The following is a 25,280-nucleotide window of genomic DNA, read 5'->3' on the forward strand; positions in this document are numbered from 1 at the left end:
TAGTGTGGGTAGACAGAGCTACAGCATGAAGTAACTGCAAGAGATGCAAGCTAGTGGCAAATCCTCTTGTTTATTGTTATTTGGAGAAACAGCCTTGCAAAATGTTTTCTTCCCTGCCAGAAGTTGTCCTTGAGCTATGTGTTTCAACAAAGTGGAGTGGCATGTATTTTGTCTATATTTAAAAGGCTGCAAGAATTTGAATTCTACCAGGCATGTGCTTAGCTTGACTGGGAGAAGAATCTGAGCAGTGGGCACTGTTCAGATGGGTAGTGAGTGTGCTGCTGCATTCATGCTGCCTGCATTTGGGGTGTATCAAAGAGCACCGAAGTGTGGGTTTAATTCAACACTAGTCTGTTACAGTCTTGACAGGAGGACAGAAACTGTAAGTCTGGATCTGATTCTTTTTGCTTTCCTTTAAAGCACAAGCATGGCTGGAGTGGACAGTCAAAGCAGAACACGGTGGCCAACATAAATGTGTCTGTGGGGGTGGACACTGGCTCTCGTTTAACCTTTTAGCAGAGCTCTGTCGACACTAGTGATGTTGCAGCAGCCCACGTGTGGAATAATTTATGAATCTGGAAGAACACAAATCCAGTGAGCATGTGGGTTAGTGCCGGCGGTTTGCAACTCTCTGCCAGTGGTCTTGTGAGCAGCAGCCTGCTGCAGGAGAAGAGCGCTGGATTGCTTCAGGATAACGTTTAGGAGTGTCACGCTTAGTTCCTGAAGCAGAGGGCTTTAGGCAGGGCGTTCTGCTGGAGGAGCAGTAAACAGAAATGTGTTAAATATGAGTATTCTTCGTGCATCAAACAAGAAGTAGAGAGCAAGACAGGGAGAGATTTTCAGCTACCGGCTCTTCCCAAGCAGCCTTTGCAGTATTGCTGTCATTTGAGAAGACAGTCCTTTCATTTCAAGTGCGCAGACTGTCTGGGGATGTGCCAGCTTGCTTGATCTTGCAGCTCCAGGGCAGCTTGGTACCATTACAGACCCATTATCTGGCTTGGGAGCTTGGTGTTGTGTGTTTCCTGCAGCTGAAGAAAGGGAGTCCTTGCCTCAGCACCGAACTGGAGAGCCAGATGTGAACCCAGCAGCACCCCCCTGTCTGTTTCCAGCATTTCAGCCTTCTGCTTTTAATTAAACTGTCGCGACACTGCAGGCAGAGCAGGACTGAGATACCAGAAGCCAAAGGTCCGGCTCACAAAGGCATCTGGGAGCCTTGGTATGCGGATGTGAAGCCTTTGATGGCACGTAGGGCAGGGTGGGTGCCTGCTGCCCACTAATTGTGGGTTGTTTGCTCTCTGCCATTCTGCGGCAGGGCTGGAAACACCATTGAAGTCTGGCATTCTCCCCTCATGCTGCTTTTAATAACTAAAGTGTATCCTCACACCTGAGGAGCACCGCAGGTAATAGCTGCCCCTTTGTGAACGTTCAGAGTGTCTCTTTGCAGACCTTCTCACACAACATTTGGCTGTGAGAATCACTGTTGCTTTGAGGGTAATTACAGAGGACTCTGAGGAGGCTTGTGATAGTTAATCTGTTACCTGGTGTGTCTTGGCGCTTTATGCCTCCAGATGTGGTCACACCATATAATGTGATTGCATCTGGAGTGGCTGCCTTCTGCAGGGTTATTTGTGGTGGTAGGAGAGCCCAGGAGCTGGATGGAGAAGACATGGTCTTCAGACAGGTGGGTGAAACTCTCTGTCAGGTTTGTTCCTGGCGGCTGGGCTGTTGCATCAGATACGGAAACCTGCCGAGCAGCAACTGCTGACGGCCCCGCAGGGGCTGGCAGGGCGTTACTGCTTGAGAGGGGCACTCGGCAGTTTTGTAGCTCAGTCCGTAGCTGTCACCTGTGGGGAGGCAGCCCGCGGAGCCTGGGGCCCGCCTCACCTGGGCCGCTGGAGCTCGGCGGGGCCGCGCTGGTGCTGTGAGCTCACTGCGAAGCAGCAGGGACATCTGGGTCCCTGGAGCCGCGGCCAGTGACCTGCTCAAATCAAGTTCGCTGTCCTCTGGTTGAAGACCCCATGTTCCCATAAAGCATGTGATCTTTTAAGTAAGCGTTGGCTGTAACACAAAGTGTCCTCTCTTTCTTATTAAAGACACTGATAACCAAACAACACTTTTGCTGGTGGCCTTTTCCTGGCAGAGCCATGGTGCTGGGAAGCACGGTCAAGTCTTTATGGCCAGCAGAGCCCTGCAAGTAAATCTTCCATTTCATAGGAAGGAAATTGACACTTGCAGCAGCCCCTGTTTTGGCACAAGAAGCTGGGTCCGCAGTTGGCGTGCTCGGCAGGGAGCGCTGCTCCTCCCAGCCACGGGATCCCCACAGGAGACCTGGTGGTGCTGGCAGCTGCTGCTCGCAGAAGCCTCGGCTACCCTGGTGGCTGTGCTCCTGGAGCTTAGCCCTTTGCCTGCCGCAGAAGCATCTACCGTTTCCAAGCCAAGTGGTGCTCCTGCTAGGTGTGTAAGGGACTGCTTGCTGCCCGTCTTGTTACAAATGTCAGGGCTTTTGAGTGGACAGGAGAAAATGCAACGTAATCCTCAAATGCTCTAGAGCTGTGACATATACCGTGAGGTCACTGAACACGCAGCTCTGCCAGGGAATGCATTGGGATGGGGAGATTTAGAGATAACAGCAATTGGAAGGCTGTTTCTGGAAGGGAGGAATAAAGAAGCTAAACATCAACCTACACCCTTACTGATGGTAAGAGGTCTAGGGAAAAGTTTGAGGACTGGAAAGTTGGTTTGCGTTGAGGTGCAAGTCCTCATAGTTTGATCAGGTCAAAAGGCATAAAGCTGTATATGGTATTTTTAACAGATTTTAAAGGAATTTCTGTGACTTTGAGAGTGCAGAGAGTTACCAAATGATAACTGTGCCTGCTAATTGACTTTGCTCCTGAGTGGTGGCCAAAGGCCATCTGACCCCCTTCTTCCTGCGCTGTTCTCTGGGACAGGCTGGCTGAGCGAGGGCTCGGTCCTGGAGAGCCGTGGCGGTTTCTGCCGGGTTAGTGTGCAATATGCTTCCTCAGGTTTCACGGAGTTTTTGGCTTTTTTGTTTGTTTCCCTGCTGGAATAAACTTGTTACGGCTGGAGCGCTGGGGCCTTTTAGGTTGATAGCAGGTTTTGGATGAAGGTATCAGAATTATTTATGAGTAAGAATAGAATTTTATGTTTACAGGATGCATTTAATTAGTGTCTGGAATTTAGCCACTAATGTGAGTTTGTTTCTAGAAATACTGTTAGTATTTTCTTTTGGCACTTTTTGTTTGCTGCATGTAGTTGTTCAACATAATACCTCGTGTTAATCAAACTTAGCAGCAGTTAAGAGAAGGATACTTTTCTCTTGCTTATTTCCTTCTGCTATGCATTTAAACATTGTTCCCATTGTTTTTTCTTTTTTGTTTTTGGGATGGTGACAGTGTTTTGGGGTACATATGTGGCTTTTTCTGGGGTAAAATTTTAAGTTGTCGGCCCAAAAAAGGAAACCAAGAGCTTATGAAAACATACCAGTTGGCTGAAGATTGAGAAGCATCTGAACCTGCTTGTGTGAGGGGAGCTGTGGGACCTCCAAGCTTGGCTTAGTTATTGTTTGTTTCGTGTTGGAAGGTCCCGAGGACAGTTCTTCCTGCAGCTCCTCCTTCCCAACTCCAGGAGTCCAGTGTTGCACTTGGGCTTTCGTGATTGCCCACGTGGTGTTTGCGGGAAGTTCAATGTGAGATTGGTCTTGTCTTTTGAAGAATGAACTCCCCCTCTCCCAAAATCTAGGTACACTGCCTAGAGACTTGCTGGGGCTGTTCTGAAGCTGCTGAGCTTGAGATGTGCAGGGAGATTGCAGGCTGTAAACCAGGACATTTGGAGCCCAGCTGCTTAGGAATTGTTAGCACCATGGTGGAAAGCCTGGCAGCGAGGGTGAGCACTGGCCAAGGAGGAGAGGAGGCAGAGGCAGGGAGAAGGGTAAAAGCCATTGCTAGGCACTAGCTGAAGCCACAACTAGTATTAGTTGGTGATCCCAAACCTTTTTAGTTGTTGCCAGCCCTGCTTACAGCACTGAAGGCAGGTGGGTGTGTAGCCACAGCAATTTTAAGATTACAGGTTTGTCTGCGCTCCTGCATTTTTGCGGGGAAGCCAGGGCCTGGATTTCCCCCAGCTCAGGTCGGCTTTGTTTCGGGTGGCTCAGGAGCGGTTCCCTCCTAGACATCTCTCACACAGACAAGGTTGCTGCTTTTACTCCAGTGCATAAATACGTAGCCTTCAGAAGCGGAGTTCTGAAACATGCCTTTTCCTGCGGAGGAGCGCTTGGCTGTGGAGTGAGCTGCGCTGAGGAAATCCTCATTATATAGAGGAGCAGGGGAAGCTGAAGTGGCTGCGGGGGTTGATGTTGCTGCTGTGACCCGAGCTTGGCCTGGTGGGAAAGCTTGTCCAGACAGCTCAGGAGCCTGGTGCATCCAGCATGCTGTGGTGTGGCCTCATTGCAGTAAATTCCCAATTGCACAACTGAAACTATGTGTTTTATTCCCCAGGAATTCCTGCCTCAGTAATACAGAGGTGTTGGGAAAATAGGTTCCTGTAGAAGAAACTCGTTGGGCGAGTCTAAAGTGAGGTGGTGCTGCCCAGAGCTGGGGGAAGGATCCCTCCCTGCTGGGCCCTTTCCCAGGCTGGCCCCTGTGGGAAGAGCCCACTCAGCAGGGAAACACAGCCCGCAAGGTTTAAATGTGCAACAGAAGGAAATAAGCAAGAGAAAAATATTTGTGTCTTCACTGCTGCTACGTTTGATTAACACGAGGTGTTATGTTGAACAACTACACGAAGCAAACAAAAACTTCCGAAAGAAAACACTAACAGTATTTCTATAAACAGTCAGCCCAGGCTGGTTCCTGCACGACATGTGATTTCAAGTCCCCCTCTTTTCTCTTGGAGACATCAGCTTGGGGGAGCATCTCTGGGACTTTGTGCCAGCTGCTCCGGCCCAGGCAAAAACCAAATAGGTGTTGTAGCTGTGTGTCCTTGGCGGTCTGTTAGCAGCCAGAAGCCAAGGCTGTATTTGGGAGGGGATGGAAATGCTCAGCTTTGCAATGGAGTTTTGCTGTTCTGGGTAAGAAGCCTTGGGCAGCCCATGCTGTGCTGGAGACTTGTACTTCTGTAGTATCTTTCACATTGTGTTACTTGTAGTTGCAGCTGGAGCACAAGGCTTTTTCCTTTCGGGGTGGTGGTGGGTCATAGCTCAATGTAAACATCACTGCAGAAAATAGATACGGGGCTGAGTGGGACTCTGTGTTTATGGGAGTTGGTTTAGATCTCTGGAATAAAAGCCTTATCTCTGCCACAACCCAGGAACTGGAGCTGTAAAGCTCATCCTTGGATTCCTTGTGACTAGAGAGTTAATCTCTTCCTCTGGTTCCATGAATGTTTATTTAACCATCTCTCATGCATTTATGCAGTTGAAACATTTTTGAGTGTATGTTGGGCAACTGCCGGTGTCCTGTCTGGGATTCTTTACGACTTGGAGCGTCACCAGGATTGCAGTGGTCATCAAACGCCTTTGCGGTCCTCCCCTCCGCAAGTGATGGATGTGGAGAGGGCTGTGGGAACATTCCTTCTGTGGGCTGTTTGGAGGAAGAAGCTGTGTGTTGTGCTGCCTGTGGTGCGTGAAGTCTCCGCAGCAGTCCATCAGGACAGCGAAACGCAGGGCGCAAAAAGCTTGTGTCATGTGGCCTTGAATTCCGTCTCCTCTTCATGATACGAGTGTTATGACTGTGGTGGACTGAGATCAATGTGCTTTCCTCTGGAGGAACAGCAGCCAATTAATATTTTTGGAAAGACAAACCAGTTTTTTGAAGGCAACCACAGAACTTTGGAATTAGTGAGGTGGAGGGAAGGAAGTGCTTCAGCTGGAGAGGGGAATTGCTCCTTGGAGCTTGTCCTACTTATGGAAATTTCTGTATAGGCTTTCCTTGTTCCAGGCAGGAAAACTAAGACTTGCTGAAGGCGAGTGGGGAGCGTTTTTGCTGTTGAGTCAGTTGAGAGCTTGAAGATGTTTCAAACTGTCAACTAAATAATTCAAGAATCCTTGACCTTTTCCCCTGCACGTGGATTCAGTTCAACTCAATTCCACTTTTGCTCCTGCGGAAAAAAAGAAAACTGCATGCTAAGGCAAACGCTGTTATTTGTAACCCTCTATATTCCTTGATTGCTGGCCTTTTCTTATTAATGTGAATGACTTCTGCGGGACCTTAGAGAGCTCCTTGTACTGTAAGGGGGGATACATACTCTCCCCTCTTGCTTTTTATAAAGCAGGTGCAAGGGCTAGGACTTCATAGCCAGAAATCACCTTCCTTTAGAAATTAGACCATACTATGAACAGCTTGAAGTCTGGTTTTTATGCTTTTTGTCTCGATTACATCACCAGAACCATATTTGAGTGTATGCATTGCTAGATGAGTCCTGGTTTTTTCACACTTGCAAAATCTGAAATGTTTTCTCTGGCTTTAGTTGAATATCCTTAGTGACGTACATGCGTGTGCATGTGACGTGAGTTAAAGAAGAGCTGTTCTGAGCCAGCTCTTGCCACCCGGTTGGTACTGGTCCAACACTTCTCCTGTGGTGATGGGCCGGTCAGGTTTTCCTGAGGAATTGCGGTGTGTGCCGTGCCTGCTGGAGCCCCGATAGTCCTGGCAGGGATCTTCCGAGGGGCGCGTTTACCTGCTGCTTTTAGGCCCTCCAGTAACTCTGAGCTCAAGACCAGTTGCTGGTGCACTTATGTGAAATCCTGTAGGTGAATGATGATTTTTTTTTAAATTAAAGTCAAGACCTGTTCATACTCAGTGCTGTGGTACCTGGCACTGAAGAAACCGTGTGTGTACGTCAGTGTTGTCTTAGGATTTTGATATGAAGACAAATGCTGTGATAAAGCACAGTATTAATGCAGATCCTGCTAGTAGGTCCCAGGGCTAATTAATTATCCTGGGCAAGACATGGGGCACCTTGCAGTGCAGGAGCTTGCTGAATGGGAGCTGCCAAACATACCCTTGATGCGTGGCTACAGTTTTTGAAGAAGGATGACGGAGGGTCGGGGACCCTAAGCCAGCCCTGCTCAGCGGTGTCTGCAGCTCCTTCTCACCTTTGGAGTGGCCCTTAGTTTGAATCAGCTATTGGAACTGGGCTGTCTTGTTACAGTTTGATAAACAAGCCCTATGGGCTGCTTTCCTTTCTAAAACATCTCTGTGTTTAGCTCTGGTTGTGTTCACACCCTGAACTGGACTGGAACTGGTAGAAGCCTGGGAAAGGTTTGTGGAGAAGTTGGCAGTGGGATCAGCTGTTCCGCTCCAGGGCTTGTGTTGCTTCTGCCTTGTCGTGCCCAGGATCGGTGTCCCGGAGAGATCCCTGCAAACGGCCTCCGAGTTAGTGGGAGTGGGAGTCTGGCCAAGATCATATATCACACTTTGCTCTGTGTCAAGTCCCTATTGCGCTGTGCCTCCAGCTAAAGGCTTTTAGCAAAGTATAAATCTGCTTATTTAACGGTCTGTGATGCAGCTGTTTCTGGGCTATTTTAAGTGCATGACAGTGGAATACAGAAGGAAATGGCTGTTGGGTTTTTTCTTCTCCGCTGTCATGCTGGACTACATCTGTATCTGGTGGTGTGGGACTGTATAGCCAGGAGGTCTGGAAAAAGGGCAAAAGAACTGAAAAAGATTTTCTGCTGTCCATATAGTGATATGCCTCCTTGCCATCTCTCAGCTTCTGCCCTATTGATGTGTTGGGTTTAACTGTAAAGATGACGTGTTCTCAAGTTTAACCGAGTTGATGTTCTCCAGCACTTGGTGGTGTGAAGTGGCCTCGTGTTCCCGACCGCAGGTGCCGTACCGCTCCCCACTGGAACGCTTGCTTCGGGGCTGCTGGGAAGGGTGCTCCAGCTGCCCCAGCTGTGTCTGGCTGACAGGATGGCTGGGGATGCTGGAATGGTTGTGTTTGCCTTTTCTGTGGCAGCTGGGAAGACAAAAGGTGGGGAAACTACAAAAAATGCAGGCCTTTTGATGGAACAGGAGTGGAGCATTTCAACCGGGGGAGCCTGGCACTGCATAATAACTCACATTTTGGTTCATCAGCCTCATAGAAGTGGTCAAAAAGGCTGTTAGTTGTACATGGTTGTCCTGTCAGGAGAGAGGCTGGCCAGAGCAGCAAAGAGCATCTGGTTCTCATTGGGCTCTGCTTTTGGATGGTCTTAATTCTTGTTTGTAACATTATGTCTCTCTCCCTCCCCCTTCCTCCCTTTCCTCCTTCCTCTCTTTTGTGTTGTCTTTTCCCCTTCTCCGAGTTGACGAGCCTCACTGGAATGCACATATGGTCCTTATCATCCCTCAAGTCCTTTTTTATTTTTTTGCCGGTTAGCAGTTTCTGACATCAGGGGTTGTTGGAGCCATTAGTCACGTTTACTCCAAATAGAAAGCTCTGTGGTTTTTGGAAACCTGTGGAGGAAAATGTCTTTTATGTCAGTTCTTGGCAAAAATGGAACTTAGGTGCTCTGAGCTTGCGCCGACCTTTAGCCAAACGTTTTGCTTGGAAGACAAATGTTCATTTCCACTCGCTGCAGTTATTCCTGAATCGTAAGATTTTGCTGACTTCCCTCCTCCCAGAAGAATGTGGCTGTATCATTTTTCCCGGGCTTCCCGCGGTGCTGCTGCGGCGTGCCCGTGGCAGGGGCTGTGGCTCGCACTTGCAGCCTGCTGGCTACCAGGATATTTGCCGCTGCGTGCCAGGGAGGGGGACGGCGAGCTCCCCGCCCCATGCTGTTGGTGCTGGGGAGCTGGGAGCGGGGCAGGGCTTTGCCTCTGGTAGGCACGGCCTGGGTGGGCTGTAACTGGGCAGGGCCAGCTCACTGTCCCCAGTGTCATCCTGACATTCATTCAGGGAGCTCAGTGGGGGTAAAAAGGAAACTGGGTTGTCCCTGAGCGGGAGTCTGTAACCCACTCTTGGAGAGAAAATGTTTCCTTCCCCATCAGCTCTGGGTGTTCTTGCCTGTGCTGATGTGTGTCCAGCATCACCCGGTGCCCTCTGGGGCCCCGCTGGCTCTGTCTCACTGGAGCCTCCTTTGGCTGGTGAATCCCTGGGTCAGAACTCGTGTGTGCAGGGCAGTACTTTGTGTGAGGGACAGCCCGAGTCCCACACCTCGCGTTCCCGCTCTGCGCTGCCCGCTGCTTTGTCAGCCAAATTGCTTCCAGCCATCCTCCTACAACATAACCTTTTCTGCTGTCTTGATTCTCCAGGATTAGAAGAAAAACCCAGCGTGCTCAAGAGAGCCTCGTTGTGTTCCCTGTGACCTGCATGGTTACAGAGCAAGGGAGCCAACTGTGGCGCAACACTTGGGTTGCAGTGTCTCATAACCGGGAGTGGGGAGAGCTGGCTGCTTGCTGTCGTTTTACGTGTTGCTGGGCGGGGTACTTTGTGAAGGAAGGAGGCTCTATTGAGCATCTGTGTGCACAGAGCAGCCGCAGCTGGGGCCAGCGTTGTGCGGGAACAACAAGGTGTTTGCTGAGGTCCAGCCTGGGGCACTGGCTGCAGGCGTGAGGCAACCAGAGGGTTGGTGGCCGGGTGGGAGGTGCTGGCCATCCAGACTGTCTACTGCTCTGATCAGTCTTTATGGTTTGCCTGACATACTCACCTACAGAATGATGTTTTCCAAAAGATTCTTCTCTTCCTGTTGCACAGGAGGAGGAGGAAAGGGGAAAAAAAACAAGACCTCTCAGACTTGAGTAGCTTGTGGAGACATCTGCCTGAGTTTGCTGCAGCAGCGTGGAGACGGGAGCTCCCCCTGTTCTGCTGGTGACACTGATGGTTATCCTAGCCTCAAACAACAAGCCAAAAGAGTCCTTCCTTCTTTGATTAACCGATTGATTGCTACGAGCTGTTTTCTTGTGGCATGACTGCACCAGCAATGGCAAAGAAAGGAAAATAATTGTTCTTTCTTATTTTCTCCTTGTAGGATCATACTTTAGTTTGCCTGTGCAAGATTTAAGGATTTAAGCATGGCTTAAGTCTGTAAGCAAATGGAGGGAGGTTGTGTGTGCTGTTTCAAGGAGCTTCGGCAGTGAGCTTGGCCCTGGCACGGGTCCGGGAGCACTGCATGTCCTGCCGGCGGGGACCGCTGTGGCTGTGACGAGGTACGGCAGAGCTGTCTCTGCAAGTGCTCCTTGTTTCTGTGCTCGCTGCTGCTTCCTCAGCCGCCACTTTTGTCAGAGCAGGCTAAAGCATCTCTGAGGTCCCGGGCTTTAGATGCAGCATCTACGATTACCTCAGAAACACAGGAACGTTTGCCCAGTAATGGGACAAAAACGCAGCTAGTCCGAGCTGCTGACAACAATAACAGCTTTCAGAATTTCTTAAAGGTGCCTCCGAAGTTGTGTGGCCTCAGTAACTAAACACTTGGTTCATATTTGTGGTTGAGCTCAATATTTTACATACCAGCGTTTTTCCTCTCTCGAATTGGAGGCTCGTTGTTGTTTTCTTTAACTCTTTGGAGGCCGTGTGAAAGTGACCCCAGCCGGCAGGGCGGTGGGACGGGGGCCCGAAACGGGGAATGCTTTGCCGGCAGTTTGAAAGCTCAGCCAGGAGCTTGCGTGGCTGAAGGAATGGCGGTCGTGGTTCAGGCTGGGTGCGGAGGGCAGAGCGGGACAATAATGTGGGATACAATGTGGGTATCCGTGTGGACCCGCTCACCTCAGCCTCCTGGCAGTGATGCTGGGTTCTTTTAGTTCTACCTGGGAGAAGAGCAACTGTAGCTTGTCAGATCAGCTACCAGACACCTTCTGAAGCATAAAGACATAGCTCTCCTTTGTGCAGACCCTGCAGAAGTGATGCATTTCTAATCCCGGGACCTTCCTTTATGCCCATCTCCCCGTGTGCACACAGGCAATACTGTTGCTGACTCCAATAAGGAAAATAAGTTTGTTTCTCCTTACTCGTCCTAGCTCTGCCAAGCCACTGTGGCTTAGGAGGAATGAGCTGATTCTGTCCTTGCACGTGCCTCGTCAGCCAAATAGTTTTATGAAGCTTTGCTGAATGACATCCAGGCAAACCCTCTGGTTGCCGCAGAGCATCCATTACAGCCTTGCTTGACCTACAAAACCTTTGTCACCAGGAGCCATGTATGAAGAAAAGCAGATCCGAGGGTGAGTTAGCAGGCTTGGAAATTGCAAACCCTTTTTTGTCTGTACAAGGATTTTTTAAAATTTTTTTTCCCTTAAAACTAAGAGTGCTGGGCCATGGGGTCCTGGTTATTTATCTCTTTATAGTGATGGTATAATGCATAGTAGACCCTGTGCCTATGGAGACCCGTCTCTGCTTTACGTACCTTTTCCATTCCCCTGCTAGAGTTAAAACCAGCAGCTGGATAATAGCATTGGAATGAGTGTTGTCAACCCAAGAAATATCAACTGTGGGATGTATTGTAGGTCACTCGGTAAAGAAAAGTAAAGTGATCAGCATCTTTCACAATAAACAGACGTTTATTTATTCATGTTGCTCTATTGCTTTTGTAGGGTTAGGATAGAATTCTGGAGGTTTAGAATTGCTTCCTGGTTGTGTGGATGGTATGTAGGGAGGGAGGCAGGATTTGCTGTGTAATTTGTGGTTCTATGAAGGAGATGCAAGTGTGTCATAGGAAAGAGTTTAAGAATTCAGACTGCTCACGGGGTGTGTTAAACCGACAGATGAGCATGTCCAGACCCCTTAGTCCAGCAGCGTATCTGGTGCAAATTGGCTGACATCTCTGGGGGTCTGTGGAGCTGCGATTTTACCCAGGCTGATCTTGTCCATCGCTCCGAAGCTGTGAGCGAGGAATGGTGCTCGGCAAACGGTTGTTCCTTTAGCATGCTTGCAAGAGGTCAGCTCTTCCAGATTCAGCAACTCGTTTGTGCGTTAATAAGGCACCTCTTAGGACTGTGTTACTGCCAGCGACAGCAGAGTTGTTGTTTTAGTCCAGTATGTTTACGTGCAGTGTAGGAGAGAGGGAGGAGTTGTGCTCAACTCCAATACATGCTCAGCCCTCTTAATCTTTTGAGGGGAAAAAACGAGGAATTCCCTTGGGCAGAAGGCAGTGAGGCAGGGTAATGACATGCCGTTCGGCTCAGGGTGAATGCCTGGGCAGCATGGCTGCCTTCCTCTGGAAGAAGAGACCGAGGGCAGGAGGGGTAAATGGGTGCTTGTGGGGAGCACGCAGTGGCTCTGGGCTTGTCTCTGCAGGGCAGGAGCCTTTGCCTGTCGCCTTGGAGCACTCTGCAGCTGGAGACACCCCATTCACCGTGGGACGACTCACTTGAGGTGGAAACCGAGCCCACTGGCTCTTCCCAGGAGCTTGTCACAGCGATTCCCAGCCAGAGCAGCATGGCCATCTGATTTAGTATCCCATTGTTTTTAAACACTTGTGTTTTGCCAGACTGAATGCGTGAATCACTTGCTTGTTCTGCTAATTATACACTGAGCAATCACGCTTGTTGCTCTCCAGCAGAGGCTCTTTTCTGTGTTGTAAAACCTGAGCTCACGAGCTGCTCCTGAGTTTTCAGTGATTGCAGTCCTTGCCCACCCTGCCCAGGCAGCCCCAGGGCTGGACACTGCAGTGAGGTCAAGCTAATAAACCCAGAACTGCCTATTCTGATGCAATGAGGCTAAATGGTAAGATTGTCCATTGCGGTTTTGTGCTTTGCCACCCTTGGCAGACCTGTGCCTTGGCTGAAGGGGCCACATAGTGTCATGGGGGGTCCTGCGGCTTGCAGCCTGCTGTCCAAAGCTCTGCTGTGGGGAGCAGGGAAGGACACGGTGTCCGCGTCCCCGTGGTTACTGGGGGGCAGTGGGAGCAGAGGCCTGGCTGCAGCGGGAGGGGTAAGTGTGCGTGCCTCCCGTTCATCCTCCTCCTCGGAGAAGGGCAACCTCTGTGTCCCCAGACAAGTGCTACCTGTGCGGGTCCTCCTCCATGCCCTGGGACTGGCTGTAATGCTGCACAACGCTTTCATTTGTGTGTGGATATTTAGGAACTCTAGTCTCTGGCTCTCCTGCCGTGTCCCAAATGCATGTGTGTGGTACTTGTACAGAAACGCACATGTTTTCTGTGTCCCCCCAAGGAGATGTGCTGCAGTCTGGGCAGCACGGGGGAGGTGGAGACGCTTGGGTTTGCCTTTCATCTCTGCCTATGCCTTGGGCTTCTGAGCTTTTCATGAGGGTTTTGGTGTTCTGGGCAGATACCCAACTACCCTTCTGCCTCCTGTTATGTGGCGCAGCTCGTGAAAAATATGTGCCGTTAAAAACTGTAGAGATACTGGGTTGGGTTTTTTCCTACTGTTGATGTTTGCCACTTGCAGGAAAAAAAGAGCGAGGAACCAAACCCAAAAACCTGTGCAGCAAAAAATAACTGACACAGATGCAAGAGATGAGTCCAGCTTGTGTTCCTGCTGAGTAACTGATGATGAGGCAGTACTTGCTTTCCCAAAATATATCAGGGAAAGAGATACTGGTGCTGTGCTGAGAGGTGTTCAACACCCACCACTTTCTGTGAAGCCGGTGAGTCACGGGCACCCATTGCTTTCTGGGATCTGCTCTGAGCTCCTTAATCATCAACCCAAGCTCACTGGAGTTTTAAAAACACTAACTTAACAAATACCTTATTTAACCCGTTGACATCACACGTAAATCCCAGGGCATCCTTCCATTGCCTGGGGCTTTTCCAGAAAATTACTGTTGCAGGTAAACGAGGTGATGATCTCTTGTTTTGTGTTGGTTTTTGATGTGTGTGGGTTTTTGTGGTGGTGTTGTAGTTGTTGTTGTTGTTTTGTGTGTTTTGTTTGGTTCATGTGCTTGTTTTTCACCCAGTTGAGTGAAGAGGGCTGGCATCCCTTCAGTCACCTGAAGCTTCTGTGGTACGGTGCTGGTCAGTATCCTTCCAGTGTATGGAGGGATGGAGGTGAACAGTCTCGTGTACTGATCCTAAGCCTTCAGGCAAGCCTGGTTCAAGTGTTAAGACAAGGCTCAAGTATGTAGGACGGGTGTCAAGCCGCATGTGCCAGAATGGCAGAGAGGAGCCCTTTGCCCCTGCCCCATTCCTCTTAGCCGTGGTGGTGGCACCACACACTCAGGCACTTTTCTTTTACATGTTGCCTTTCTTAGAGAATTTCCATATGTATTTTTGAGCTCAGTCTGAGGGGTGTTCTCCTCAACGCTCACCCCAGATGTAACTTTTCCTGCAGACCATGGCTGCTCTGTGTGTGGAGGAGGGAAGTGGGGGGCTCAGGAGTTGCGTGGGGAGCAGGAGGTCCTCCTCTGCTTTTGATTCTGTTTTTATGTGTGCTGTCTTTTTCCATATCTAGCCCAAAGCCCAGTGGTTTTGTGGGAAACAAGTTGGTGCTTCCAGCGTCTCTACAGCATGCTGCAGCTGCCCACGGCTGTTGTTCAGCTGAGTGGTACAGGCTAGGTGGAGGGACTTGGATGAAAATAGTTGGGTTTGGAGAAAGGCTGGTGTCTGAACTTATGGACAGCAGCCTCTGGAGAAAAGTGTGTGGAGGAACAGCAGAGCTGCTCTAGGGCTGTCAAGGTGGGGTTTGGTTTGGTTTTAGTTGGTGCTCAAGATGTTGGCATAACTGTGATTTGCCAGGGAAAAGATAACCAGGCTGACTTCTTGTAGGGAGCTCTGTGAGAGTTACTGTACAGCTGTTGTGGAGAAGGGGAGGGCGTGCGGCAGCCATGGAGGAGGCAGACTCAGCTGCCCACTGGTTCAACAGGAACTGCTCTGCTCGCACCCACCGCTGTGTTTCACTCTCTCTTCCAGGGGTCTGCCCAAAAAGTCTTGAGGCAACCCAGGCAATATGTGATGCTGGCACCTCAAAACCAGTGTCTGGTGTTGACAGTTTGCTATAGAATCATGGTTTATTAGTCACAGGCATGGAGAAACAGTCTGGTGGTGTGTCTGGGGTTGAGGATGTTTTAGCTCCTGAGCCCCACAGTGGAGAGCTGGATGGAAGTAAAGGAGAACATGTTTGGGAGGTAGACCCAGAAAGATCCTGTGTCCTCACAGAGTTCCAACAGGACTGGGCACATCTTTCTTCACCGAGACTGGTGTCAGAACCCTGTTAACCGCCTTTCTCCTTGCTGTTACAGAGCGATGACCTTAGGAACTTGTCCCTCTCTGGCCATGTGGGCTTCGACAGCCTCCCCGACCAGCTGGTCAACAAGTCAACGTCACAGGGCTTCTGCTTCAACATCCTCTGCGTGGGTAAGTGCTCCCGAGCCGCGGGGCCATCAGCGTGTGCCGGGGGCTGCACGTGTCCGCAATCAGCAGCTTCTCCCACCTGCGAAGGGTCGGACCTGAGCTGCTCAGGATGGGAGCTGCAGGGAAATGATGATTTCTTCTGTGAGCTGCTCCAGGGTAAAACCTGGTGTCCTTCTCCTTTTTTCCATGCCATCCTCTCAGTCAACACGTGGACATTTCTAGGTGTTAAAAATCTACCCGTTTGATGCTGCAGTTCTGCTTTCGTCAAGGGCTGCCCATAAGGAAACAGAGCTGACTTGGGAACTAAATGTATTTTTAAAAGAACGTTGAGTTAAATCTGTCTTTCTCCAAGTCAAGCGCAGAGGCTGTTTCTCAAAAAGCTGCGTTCCTTCCCTTCCAGGCTTTGCCTGCCGGTCTTGTTACATTCTTAGTTTCTCCAGCTGGAAACGGTGCCATTTTTAGTCTCCAAATGATGTACTTGGGAACAAAGCCTGTCACCTGTTCTCTGCTGTGTTTAATATGGGTTCTGCAAGTTGGTTTTTATAGCCTGAGTTATTGTGTCCCAAATTTTTCAGAGGTGAAATGTGGAGGCAGAACTCCTACTCAGCTATAGAGAGATACGTGCTGTCTTGGCACTCGGAGGCTACTAGCAACTGGAAATCCATTGCTCAGCCCCAGGGAGCTGTGTGCCAAACCAGCTATTGGTGGACCTCTCCAACATGCCCCCAGAATGTGGTTCTGGAAATGGACAAAACCAGTGGGTTTTACTCTTAGTTTGGCAGAGCAGTCTGTAAACAGCATCTTTCCATCCATAGCTCATTTAAGCCCTTAAGAAGGGAGTATTGTCCCTTCTAATTAGTTACATTAGTTAGCTGGAAAACCCACAACCCTCTGGCTGTGCTTTTCTGAGAATTTGTCTGCAGTGCAGGGTGAGGCATCTGAGAAGAAATCTGGTGAGCGAACCAGGCTCCTCTCCATAGCTTTGTGTGCCGAGGGAGGAGATGAGGAGCAGGGTTCTGCACACCACGGCTACCCACCGCTCCAGGACTCTCCTAGCAGCACGAGATGGTGTAAAATCCAGCAGGGAATGCCTGATCTGCAGGCAGCTCTTTGATCAAAATGGCGTGTGTTAGGTGCCTTTTTCTCTTACAGTAAATATTCCTTTCTTAACATGACTTGGTATGTCTTCATTAACATAGCAATTTGGTCCAACTCTTTTCTCTTGTAAAATGTGCTGATCAACCATTTTCAGCCCCAGATCAAAATTTCACACCAATTGGTGCAGTTGTCCAAGGAACGGGGATCTTTCCCTTGATGAAAACACAACTTTGTAAGTTCTGTTTAGATAATTTATTTTTGAGCTTTGACACTGCAGAGTTGGCTTTTAATAGGACGTGCATGGGTGAAATGCTGCAGAGCCCGTCCAGCACAGCGTGCGCTGCGGTCACCGCAGGAGCTCACTCAGATATGGAGCTGCAGAGGTTAATAGTCTGTGCCATCAGTTTAGGACTGATCTTCCTCATGTGGGTTCTGCTGTGTGTGGGCTTAGATTTTGAACTATCATGTCCTGTATACTTTCTATCACCTTCCTCTTGCATTTGTGTGTTCTTTTTTAAAAGCTTACTTGATGTCCTGCAGCTTCCCAGGGTAGGAATGCTGCGACAAGCATATCTGCTCGATTATTTTACTGGGCTTGTAGGTAATCACTGACCTTCCAGAGCCAAGCATCAAAGTGGTCAAAGCCAGAAAAATGAGCTGTCGAGTCTCACAGAGCAACAGGCAGTTGCTGAGTACTGGGATTTGTTTCTGCAGACACAATATGGCTCTCTGAGGGTCTTCTGAGTGGGGGTTTTGTGCTTTGGGAGCCTTTGCTGCTGGGAGAGCTGCGTACAGCCCAGAGAGATGCCTGCGGGCAGCCCCAGATGCAGGCTCCCTTCTCCCACCTGATTTATTTTGCATTCCTTTTCAATTATTCCCTTCTGTGTGAGGTTTTGGGGCGTGGGAGAGGCCTGGGACCCCTCGCGAGGCGGAGCTGCGAGGCCAGCGCTGCACGCTGCGGTGCAGGATGTCTGTCCTGTGTCAGAGCGGCCCGGGGACGGTGCCTCAGCTCGCCTCCTGCTCCGAGCACGGGAACCACAGCGATTCGAGTGTCACCGCGAAGCAAACTCTGCTGACTTAAAAATGGGATTTAGGCTAATGCTTTCATCCACATTACTGATTGCACTGGGGATTAGTCAACCTGTAATAGTTATAAAAGCTGGCATTTGAGTGGTGTGCTGGTTTAGATTTTTAGAACGCTTTTTATGTATTTCTCTGTCTCGAATTTTCATTGCCCAAGTTTCATTATGCATTTTTTGTTTCACATGAAAAAGAAACAGGTGGAAAAATCTGATCTGGAGAGAATCAGTTAGCTCCTTGGGAATCAAACTCAGAGTTGAGAGAATTAACAGTTTGCTTCTATAAAGAAAGTCATATCTGAACTAGGACTTGACCTACACTGTTAAGAAGAGAATTAAATATTTTTGGAGTAAGAACAACTGCTTGCTGTCTTGAATGCATGTGGCCATCAAACAGGAGTGAGCCTGTACCACCAGTCAGGTTGTACCAATGTGGTAACTGCTGGCTGCAGCTGAAGGCTGCTGGGAGCCAATGCTTCCATGGGAAAGGGATGATTGTGTCTCTTGCCCTGCCAGTGTAACAAGTCGAGTCTCTGGGTTCCACCAGCAGCAGGCGTTGCCCGTTGGCCACAGGAGCCCTTTCCGTCTCTGGGCAGGGAGGCTTACTTGGCAAATGTCGAAGTAACTGTTCTTGGAACTGTCATCTTTTTTCTCTTCCTCCAGCTTAGTCACTTCACTTCAGGGATCTCATAAGCCTCAGCACATCCTCTCCTATTCCTCCTTTTCCCATGGGAGATGTTAACAGTATTATTACTGGAGAAGACTTTGTGCCTTTTTTTGTTTGCAAAATTATTCCCTTTCCTTCCCCAAAGTAACAAAAAGTCCCTGAGCTCGGTGGTGCTGTGATCTCTGACGTCCCTTGCTCTGTCCTTGCCTGCGCATATGCTGCATCTTTCATGAAAGCCCAGCGCACAGAGACCTGTGTGTCATTCCCAGCAGAGCAGCCAGGCTCTTTGCTTCAGGTGATGGCTTTCAGCTCTGAAGACGCTTGGTTTATCACGATGTCTGTCCGGGTAGCAGCTTTCACCCAGCAGGGGCTCGCTGTGGATCCACATCCCTGGCCCCTGGTGCTTTGGGGTGTGTCTGCAGAGACCCACAAAGGAAATTATTGCTCCTGTTACCTCCCAAAGTCCGCCAAGTAAAGATTGGTGAAGATGGGGATTCTCTCAAAAGGCCTCTGTTCCTGCAGGCATTGTTTTGCTGAGTTGTGTATGAGTCCCCTAATTGCACTGCTGCCCAAGTGGAATAACTCCTTAGCCTGACGAACGTGCCTGAGAATGAGATGAGGAAAAAGGATCAGGCCCTGCTAACGTTGCTTTTGTCTGCGCAGGGGAAACTGGCATCGGCAAGTCAACGTTGATGGACACTCTGTTCAATACCAAGTTTGAAAGTGAGCCTGCGACGCACAACGAGCCTGGCGTGCGATTGAAAGCCAGGAGTTACGAGCTCCAGGAGAGTAACGTCCGTCTGAAGCTGACAATTGTCGACACGGTTGGATTTGGCGATCAAATTAACAAAGATGACAGGTAAGCCTATTTCTGCCAGGAGGAGCCATTGTCAGAAGGGCTGGATCCCGTGCGGGGAGCGGGGCAGGTCCCCCGCGGCTTCTGGGGTGTTTCCTGATCCAGGTGTGGCAGCTAAAATCTCTCACCCCACAAGAGAGGTAGAAGTGATGCACCGAAGATCAAACAGATCGGCTAGGACACAACTGAAATTGCATTTCTGCCCTCCGCACCTATGTACAGCCCAGTGAAAGTCTCTGCTTGAATTGAAACATGTATGTGCAAGCATGAGTTCAAATTGCAATGCCATTGTCAGCTTTCAGGGAGCTGCAATTCGGATTATAATCCCTGTTCACACCATCCTGCGCTGTTCAGGTCCACATGGGTTTTACTTTAACCTTGTACCTACACCCTGATTTTCATGTAGTGGGTGTGAAGTAAATATTCTGGGCAGCCTATGCAATCCCTTGTGTCCATCCATATGGACATTTGCTGTAGTATTAAAACCAGTCATTCTGTGATCATGGCTAATAACATAATTGAAGTGTTTTCTATATTTTAGAGCTAAACATTCCCTCACTGCAGTAATCCCAGCTCCCTCTGCAGGGTTGTTGATGACTCTCGATGCCTTGCCCAGAGAGGACTCGCTGGCTGGCAGCATGTGTGCTGACCAGAAGCTATTGGGCCACTAGATACACAGACAGTGAAAGCTCTTTGAAAACACAAGCTTAAAATCCAGGTTTCCACCAAGACCAGCTTTAGTGTGGAGATGGAGCAGGTTCTGCTTCCTGTTCCATGGGGAAAACTTGCAGATCTTGAAGAAAACATTCTACAATGCTTTATTTCCACAAAGCTTCTTTGCTGCCTGACCTGACACCAAAATGCAACTGTTGCCCCCACTTTGCTGCTCCCAACTAATGGTACAGAGCCAAAAATGAGAGGGACATGTGCTACGTGTCAGACGCTGCCATATGCTCTTGGGTGAGAACAAAAGCTGCTCAGAGGAGGAGCAGGTGTGCGGAGCGGGGATGCTGTGCCGCTTGTGCTGAGCCGCTTTGTGTGTGCAGCATTGGGCAGACCCGAAGAGCCAGCGGTTGTGGTGGGGAAAGCCTCTTTGACTTGTCTCCCAGGCAGCTGGAGCCGGGGCCTTTGGTGCTCACGCAGCGCTGACTTGTGGGCTGCAGCTCTTGCTTGGTCTGTTCTAGTTCACCCAGGGTCTTGGGCAACTGCTCCAGCAGCTGCACTGGCACCTGGAGCAGGGGGGCCAGAGCAAGCCTTGCTGGCCGCCTGTCAGAAGGGTGTTTCTGGAGGACTTAAACTCCTGGCAGCCTTTTTCTTCCTCACAACAGCTTGTTAATACTGCTGTGAGTGCAGTGCTCAAGGCAGAGGCAGTGCCTTCATCTCGGTGCTCTCCTTCGAGGGCTTCCTTGGGCTGAAGGTACTGAAAAGTTTCATTCCAGAAGCACAGAAAATTAGTCAGACCGGGACATGTTACACCGCACCAGCATTTTCACTTCAACAAAACCATAATTCTGAAGGTCTTTTCCAACCTAAATGATTCTGTGGAACTGGTGGTATTTAGCTTGGAGACACGGATACTCAGGGGACACCTTGTCATCTCTACAACTACCTGAAGGGAGGTTGTAATGCACTGAATGCTCATCTCCTCCCAAGTAGCAAGTGCTTTGCTCACAGGCTTCAATTCCTGAAGAGTTCCTTTTATTCCATTGTGGATCTCTCTTCCCTCTTCTAAAGTCACGGGGTTTTGGAGAAGCTAGGATAGGTGGCAGTTTCACGTTAAAATTGATTATATCTGATGATTCTCAGTGACGTGGGCAGAGCAGCAGTTCAGACTTTAATGCAGGGACTGCAAAATACGTGATTGTTCAGAGTAGCAGCTTTGTGTGGTTTCCATGCACCTGAAGTCCAGGGTCTCTGCCGCTTTATCTTGCAAATGTGTCCATAATACTCATGCTGTGCACCAAGTGGAAACACACGCTAGCTAAGGAGAGGCTGCAGGTTGGGCAGGGAGGGTCCCAGGAGCAGCATTTATCCCTGTTATGTGCAGAGCACCCGCCAAGTGACCTGTGTTGTTCCAGCAGTGAATACCCTGGTTTTCTCTCTGCTGTGTCTTCTCTCTCCTCAGCTACAAGCCTATAGTAGAATATATCGATGCACAGTTTGAAGCTTACTTGCAAGAGGAGCTGAAGATCAAGCGATCCCTGTTCAATTACCACGACACCAGGATTCATGCCTGCCTGTATTTCATTGCACCAACCGGGCACTCGCTGAAGTCCCTGGACTTGGTCACCATGAAGAAACTGGACAGTAAGGTACTTGCTGCCTATGTTATGACCCTCACACGGCCCTACTAGTGTGTTAATCATCTTGCCATGAGCTTAGAGAAACCTGTGTTTTCTGGCTGCTGCAAAAGAGGAAAGTTTTTCTTTTTTAAATCCATAAATAAAAATGAGGGGTAGTAGTTGAGCTCTGCTAGTTCTGGCACTCAAAGGCATGGTTGCCATCTCTTTCACTTTCTCCAACAGGTTAATTAGGTTGTGGTACAAAACTTGTTTAATGTATATGAGATGAGAAGTACATCTCAACACTTTAGGTCATCTTGGTAACTGATGAGAAAAGAAATCAGAATGCTCTATGTGTGTGTGCTCTGACTGCATCCAGCTAGACACAGATAGTGATTTGATCGTCTGTGACAAACATAGTGTTATTCTAACCATGATTGGAGAAACAAGAAGCTTCTGAATAAGTAAGTTACTTGGCATATGCTTGTTAATTTACTCTGCTGACTAGCAAGGAGGGGAGCTGAGCTTGGTTTAAACCATGGTGTTTTACTAGATACTTGTGAGAAGATTTCTCCTCTTTTCCTTTAACCAAGGTACAAAGGTAAAACACGAGTATTTAAACTGAGCTTTCTCTGTGCATCTTTGTATCATGATTAAGCAATTCAAATCAGTCCACCTTGCACCTTTGACTCCTGACTCTGTGGAAGGTAATTGATGACAAGGGTTCTTTACTTCCTGTTGATTGGGTTTTATGCAGCAATAGATAAGGATCCCTGTTCTGTTCAACTTATAATAGGGTTATGGAGATTTACCCAAAATGAGCTAATTGGCATTTATATTCTGTCGTTGGCAACGGTGGATTTAATAACTCTAGGCCATCCTCCAAACAGAATTAAGTGATATAACAGGATTTTCAAATGTTCTAGTTAAAATCCCTTCATGTAGGTCAGCACCTACCTCTTCCTTCCTAAAATTTCCGTGTGCTGCTGCGGCGGAAAGTGAGGAAAAAGCAAGCCCTGCAAGATCAAAAGCAGAATTAGTCCATCTGGAGAGAGCAGAAAGGCCAAGCAAGCAGGATTCCTCCTCCCAATGCGTTCTTGCTGTCTCCAGCAGAGCAGAGGCCTGTGGGGTGCTCGCTGTGCATCGATCCGTTCAGCTGCACAGAGGGTGCCGTGCTCTCTCCCCTTGGCTCCTCTGTCCCTGCTGTTTGCCGTCCTGCTGCTGGTGTTGCAAACAGCCTGTCTAGGGGAGAGAGTCGGTAGCTTATCCTCCATTTCCACGTTAAACCCTGTCATGCTGTGCTCCTGGCTGATTGTGCTAGGGCTGTGCGGGGATAGATCAACCCCGGTCCTGCAGTACAGCGCTGTGTGGGAGTGCGTGAGGGCAGGGAGGTGCGGGATACATCCCGTGTTACTGCCCGCTCCCGTCCTGTGTGTCACCTGGTCAGATATACGGACCATCTGTTTCCCCTCCAGCAGGGCAGCAGCACCCGGGTGTCCCTGATGCAAACGCCCACGAGAAGCTGCTGTGTGAGCACGCTGCTCGCAGTAGTGCAGCCTGCCGTGCGGGGAGGAGACGTGCCTGCATGCTAACTTCCTTTTTTTGGAACAGCTTGTAATGATCTGACAGCTTTTCCTGTCCAGCCAATTCGGATGAGGAGAGGAATATGAAAGGACAGGAAATAGCATGTTGCCAAATTGCATTTGACTTCTTTCGAAGGCTGTGGCTGCTGCTGCCTGCGAACTCTGTTGAAGGTGCAGCGGTTGCTGTCAGCGGCCGCAGGGAGGGTGTTCTGCGGGGTGGGCACGGGCTGGTGGCCGTTCTAGGGCTGCGGCGGCAGGCTGTGTGCTGCTCTCCGTCCCGTCCCAGCCGTCCAGCGTGTGCAGTCCTATATGTGGAGGTGCTGTCTTTGTCTTGCAGGTGAACATCATCCCCATCATTGCCAAGGCTGACACCATTGCCAAAAACGAGTTGCACAAGTTCAAGAGTAAAATCATGAGCGAGCTGGTCAGCAACGGCGTCCAGATCTACCAGTTCCCGACAGATGAAGAGACGGTGGCTGAGATAAATGCCACGATGAGTGTATGTTTTTGTGGGGCTTTTCTTTGCCTTTGATCGTGTGGGCTCATCCCTGAGGGGAGGACACATTGTGCCATTTACTTTAGGCTTTAAAACACCAATACAAGTACTGAAATCAGGCTGACTGGAAGGCTTTGGAGCTGGACATACCTGTCAAATGTGGGCTGCCTGGTCTGACACACTCCATTGTCTGACAAACAATCTCTCTCTGAGGGTTTTTTCACATCCTTCCCCTATTTCAGTGTTCCCATCTCGGGAAAGGAACAGGATGGGAGGCAGGGCCCTGGTGGAGCAGTCAGGGCAGAGGGCTTGGCTCTGGGTTTCCGGGCCCAAATGACCCCTTGGTGCTTAGTGGGGGGTGATTCACTTGTGCCTTTGTTCTGCTTTCCGGTGAGAGCGGGGGCACTGTCGATGCTTCCAGTTCTCGGCAGAGCCGATGGCCATCAGCAGCAAGGGCTCTGGCTCGTGCCTCCTTCCTCTTCCTCTAGCGATACGTATGGGGATCGATGGCGAAAAGGACTGGGGTAGAACAAATATCTCACTAACAGTTGGGTTTGCAGAGGGGAAACAACTCTTTCTCATGGGGCTGACTTGGAGCGCAGGGGCAAGGACCTGAGCTCAGGGGTTTTGGCAGTGCCGTGCATTGCAGCGGTGCTCAGAGGGCTCTTTGGCTGTAGCGGGGCGTGTAACACCCGAGAGGATGAACCAGCCCCAAAGCAAGTGCACTCAAGAGCACGTGCAAGTACAAGATTGAGTTATCTGCGTTTTGCAGAGAATGGAGGCATCAAGATCAAGACAATTCCTTGCAACTTGAAGGTTTTCTGAGCTTTCTTGCACAACTCCTTGTAGATGGGCAGTTGTGGCATCCAGCTGGATATCAGGCCCTCTTTGAACCTCAGCGTTTTCTCCCTCTTTTCCCCGTGTTGTGTTGTGATCAGGAAGAAGGTGGCACAGAGAACGGACTTGCCCCTGCCAGGCCATTGTGTGCAGCGTTTTGCCTTCCTGCAGTGCAGCCTGGCTGCTGGGAAACTCCTTTGCCAGTTTAATCACATCCACTCCCGTCAATCGCATCTCTTCTTGCCCTCCCACCCAGCCTGTCAGCACAGCTTGGCTGACATGGCACCAGCTCCCAGAGCTTGCGCTGGCCCTTTGGGCCGCTGTTGAGGCGGGGAGAGCGTGGCGGCCATGGGCGAGCTGGGTCCTGGCAGCAGGTCCACATTGTCAGCACCACAGCCGCGGAGACACCAGGGTGGAGTGAGTGGAGCTCGGTGACTCAGACACATCAACCCAGCGCTGGGGCGACTCAGCTCTTCTTGCTCAAAGCTTTGCTGTTTAAGGGGAAGCGTTCACAGTTATTTCTAGCAGCAGAAACCCCCTGTGTTTTTAGCCTTCCTTAGACCTTCCTTGGAGCATGTACTTCTATTTGATTTTTCTTGTTGTTTGGCAGTTATTTTTCCTTCAGTGTTCAGATTTATTTACAGTTTGTGAGACTTCTGTGCCTAAGATAGTAATGATTTGTAATTACATGTAAAATATGGACATCTCATGTATTTCTAGGACTGTAGAATTTTGGACTCTGTTTGAGCAGCTTTCTCATTCAGACTATTCTGTTGGTCTTTCTAAAACATCAGATGAATTGCAAAGGCACTTAAGCAACTCAAACCCAGCACAAGTGCCGCAGTAAACAGCTCTCTTCAGAAACAATCCCTGGCAAGGCAGCAAAGGAAATCCCTAACATCATTGTCCTCTTCCTTTTGTAGGTCCACCTTCCTTTTGCTGTAGTTGGCAGTACTGAAGAAGTGAAGATTGGCAATAAGATGGCGAAGGCCAGGCAGTACCCGTGGGGAGTCGTGCAGGGTATGTTACTGAGAGCACAACAAAGTCCTTGTCATCCTGGCTCACTCTGATGAAAGGTGCATTGATCTCTGGATGGTCCTTATCAGAATCTGTCTTGAGAAATCAAGATACCAGCTCTAAA

At 49.6% G+C, this 25,280-nt stretch overlaps 1 protein-coding gene across 1 annotated transcript in view; it reads left to right on the forward strand.

Annotated features, from left to right (window-relative positions):
- The window catches only part of SEPTIN11 (septin 11), a gene marked incomplete at both ends in the record, with an annotated part of 41,175 nt that overhangs the window by 10,127 nt on the left and 5,768 nt on the right, over nt 1-25,280 (forward strand). The window contains 5 exons of the mRNA XM_080343694.1: nt 15,130-15,244; nt 18,749-18,944; nt 21,067-21,253; nt 23,144-23,305; nt 25,063-25,159. Of these exons, the coding sequence (XP_080199820.1) occupies nt 15,130-15,244; nt 18,749-18,944; nt 21,067-21,253; nt 23,144-23,305; nt 25,063-25,159 (757 nt within the window). The remainder of the gene's footprint in view (nt 1-15,129; nt 15,245-18,748; nt 18,945-21,066; nt 21,254-23,143; nt 23,306-25,062; nt 25,160-25,280) is intronic.

The sequence above is a fragment of the Nesoenas mayeri genome (genome assembly GCF_963082525.1).
Source record: "Nesoenas mayeri genome assembly, chromosome: 4".
Taxonomy (NCBI): Eukaryota; Metazoa; Chordata; class Aves; order Columbiformes; family Columbidae; genus Nesoenas; species Nesoenas mayeri.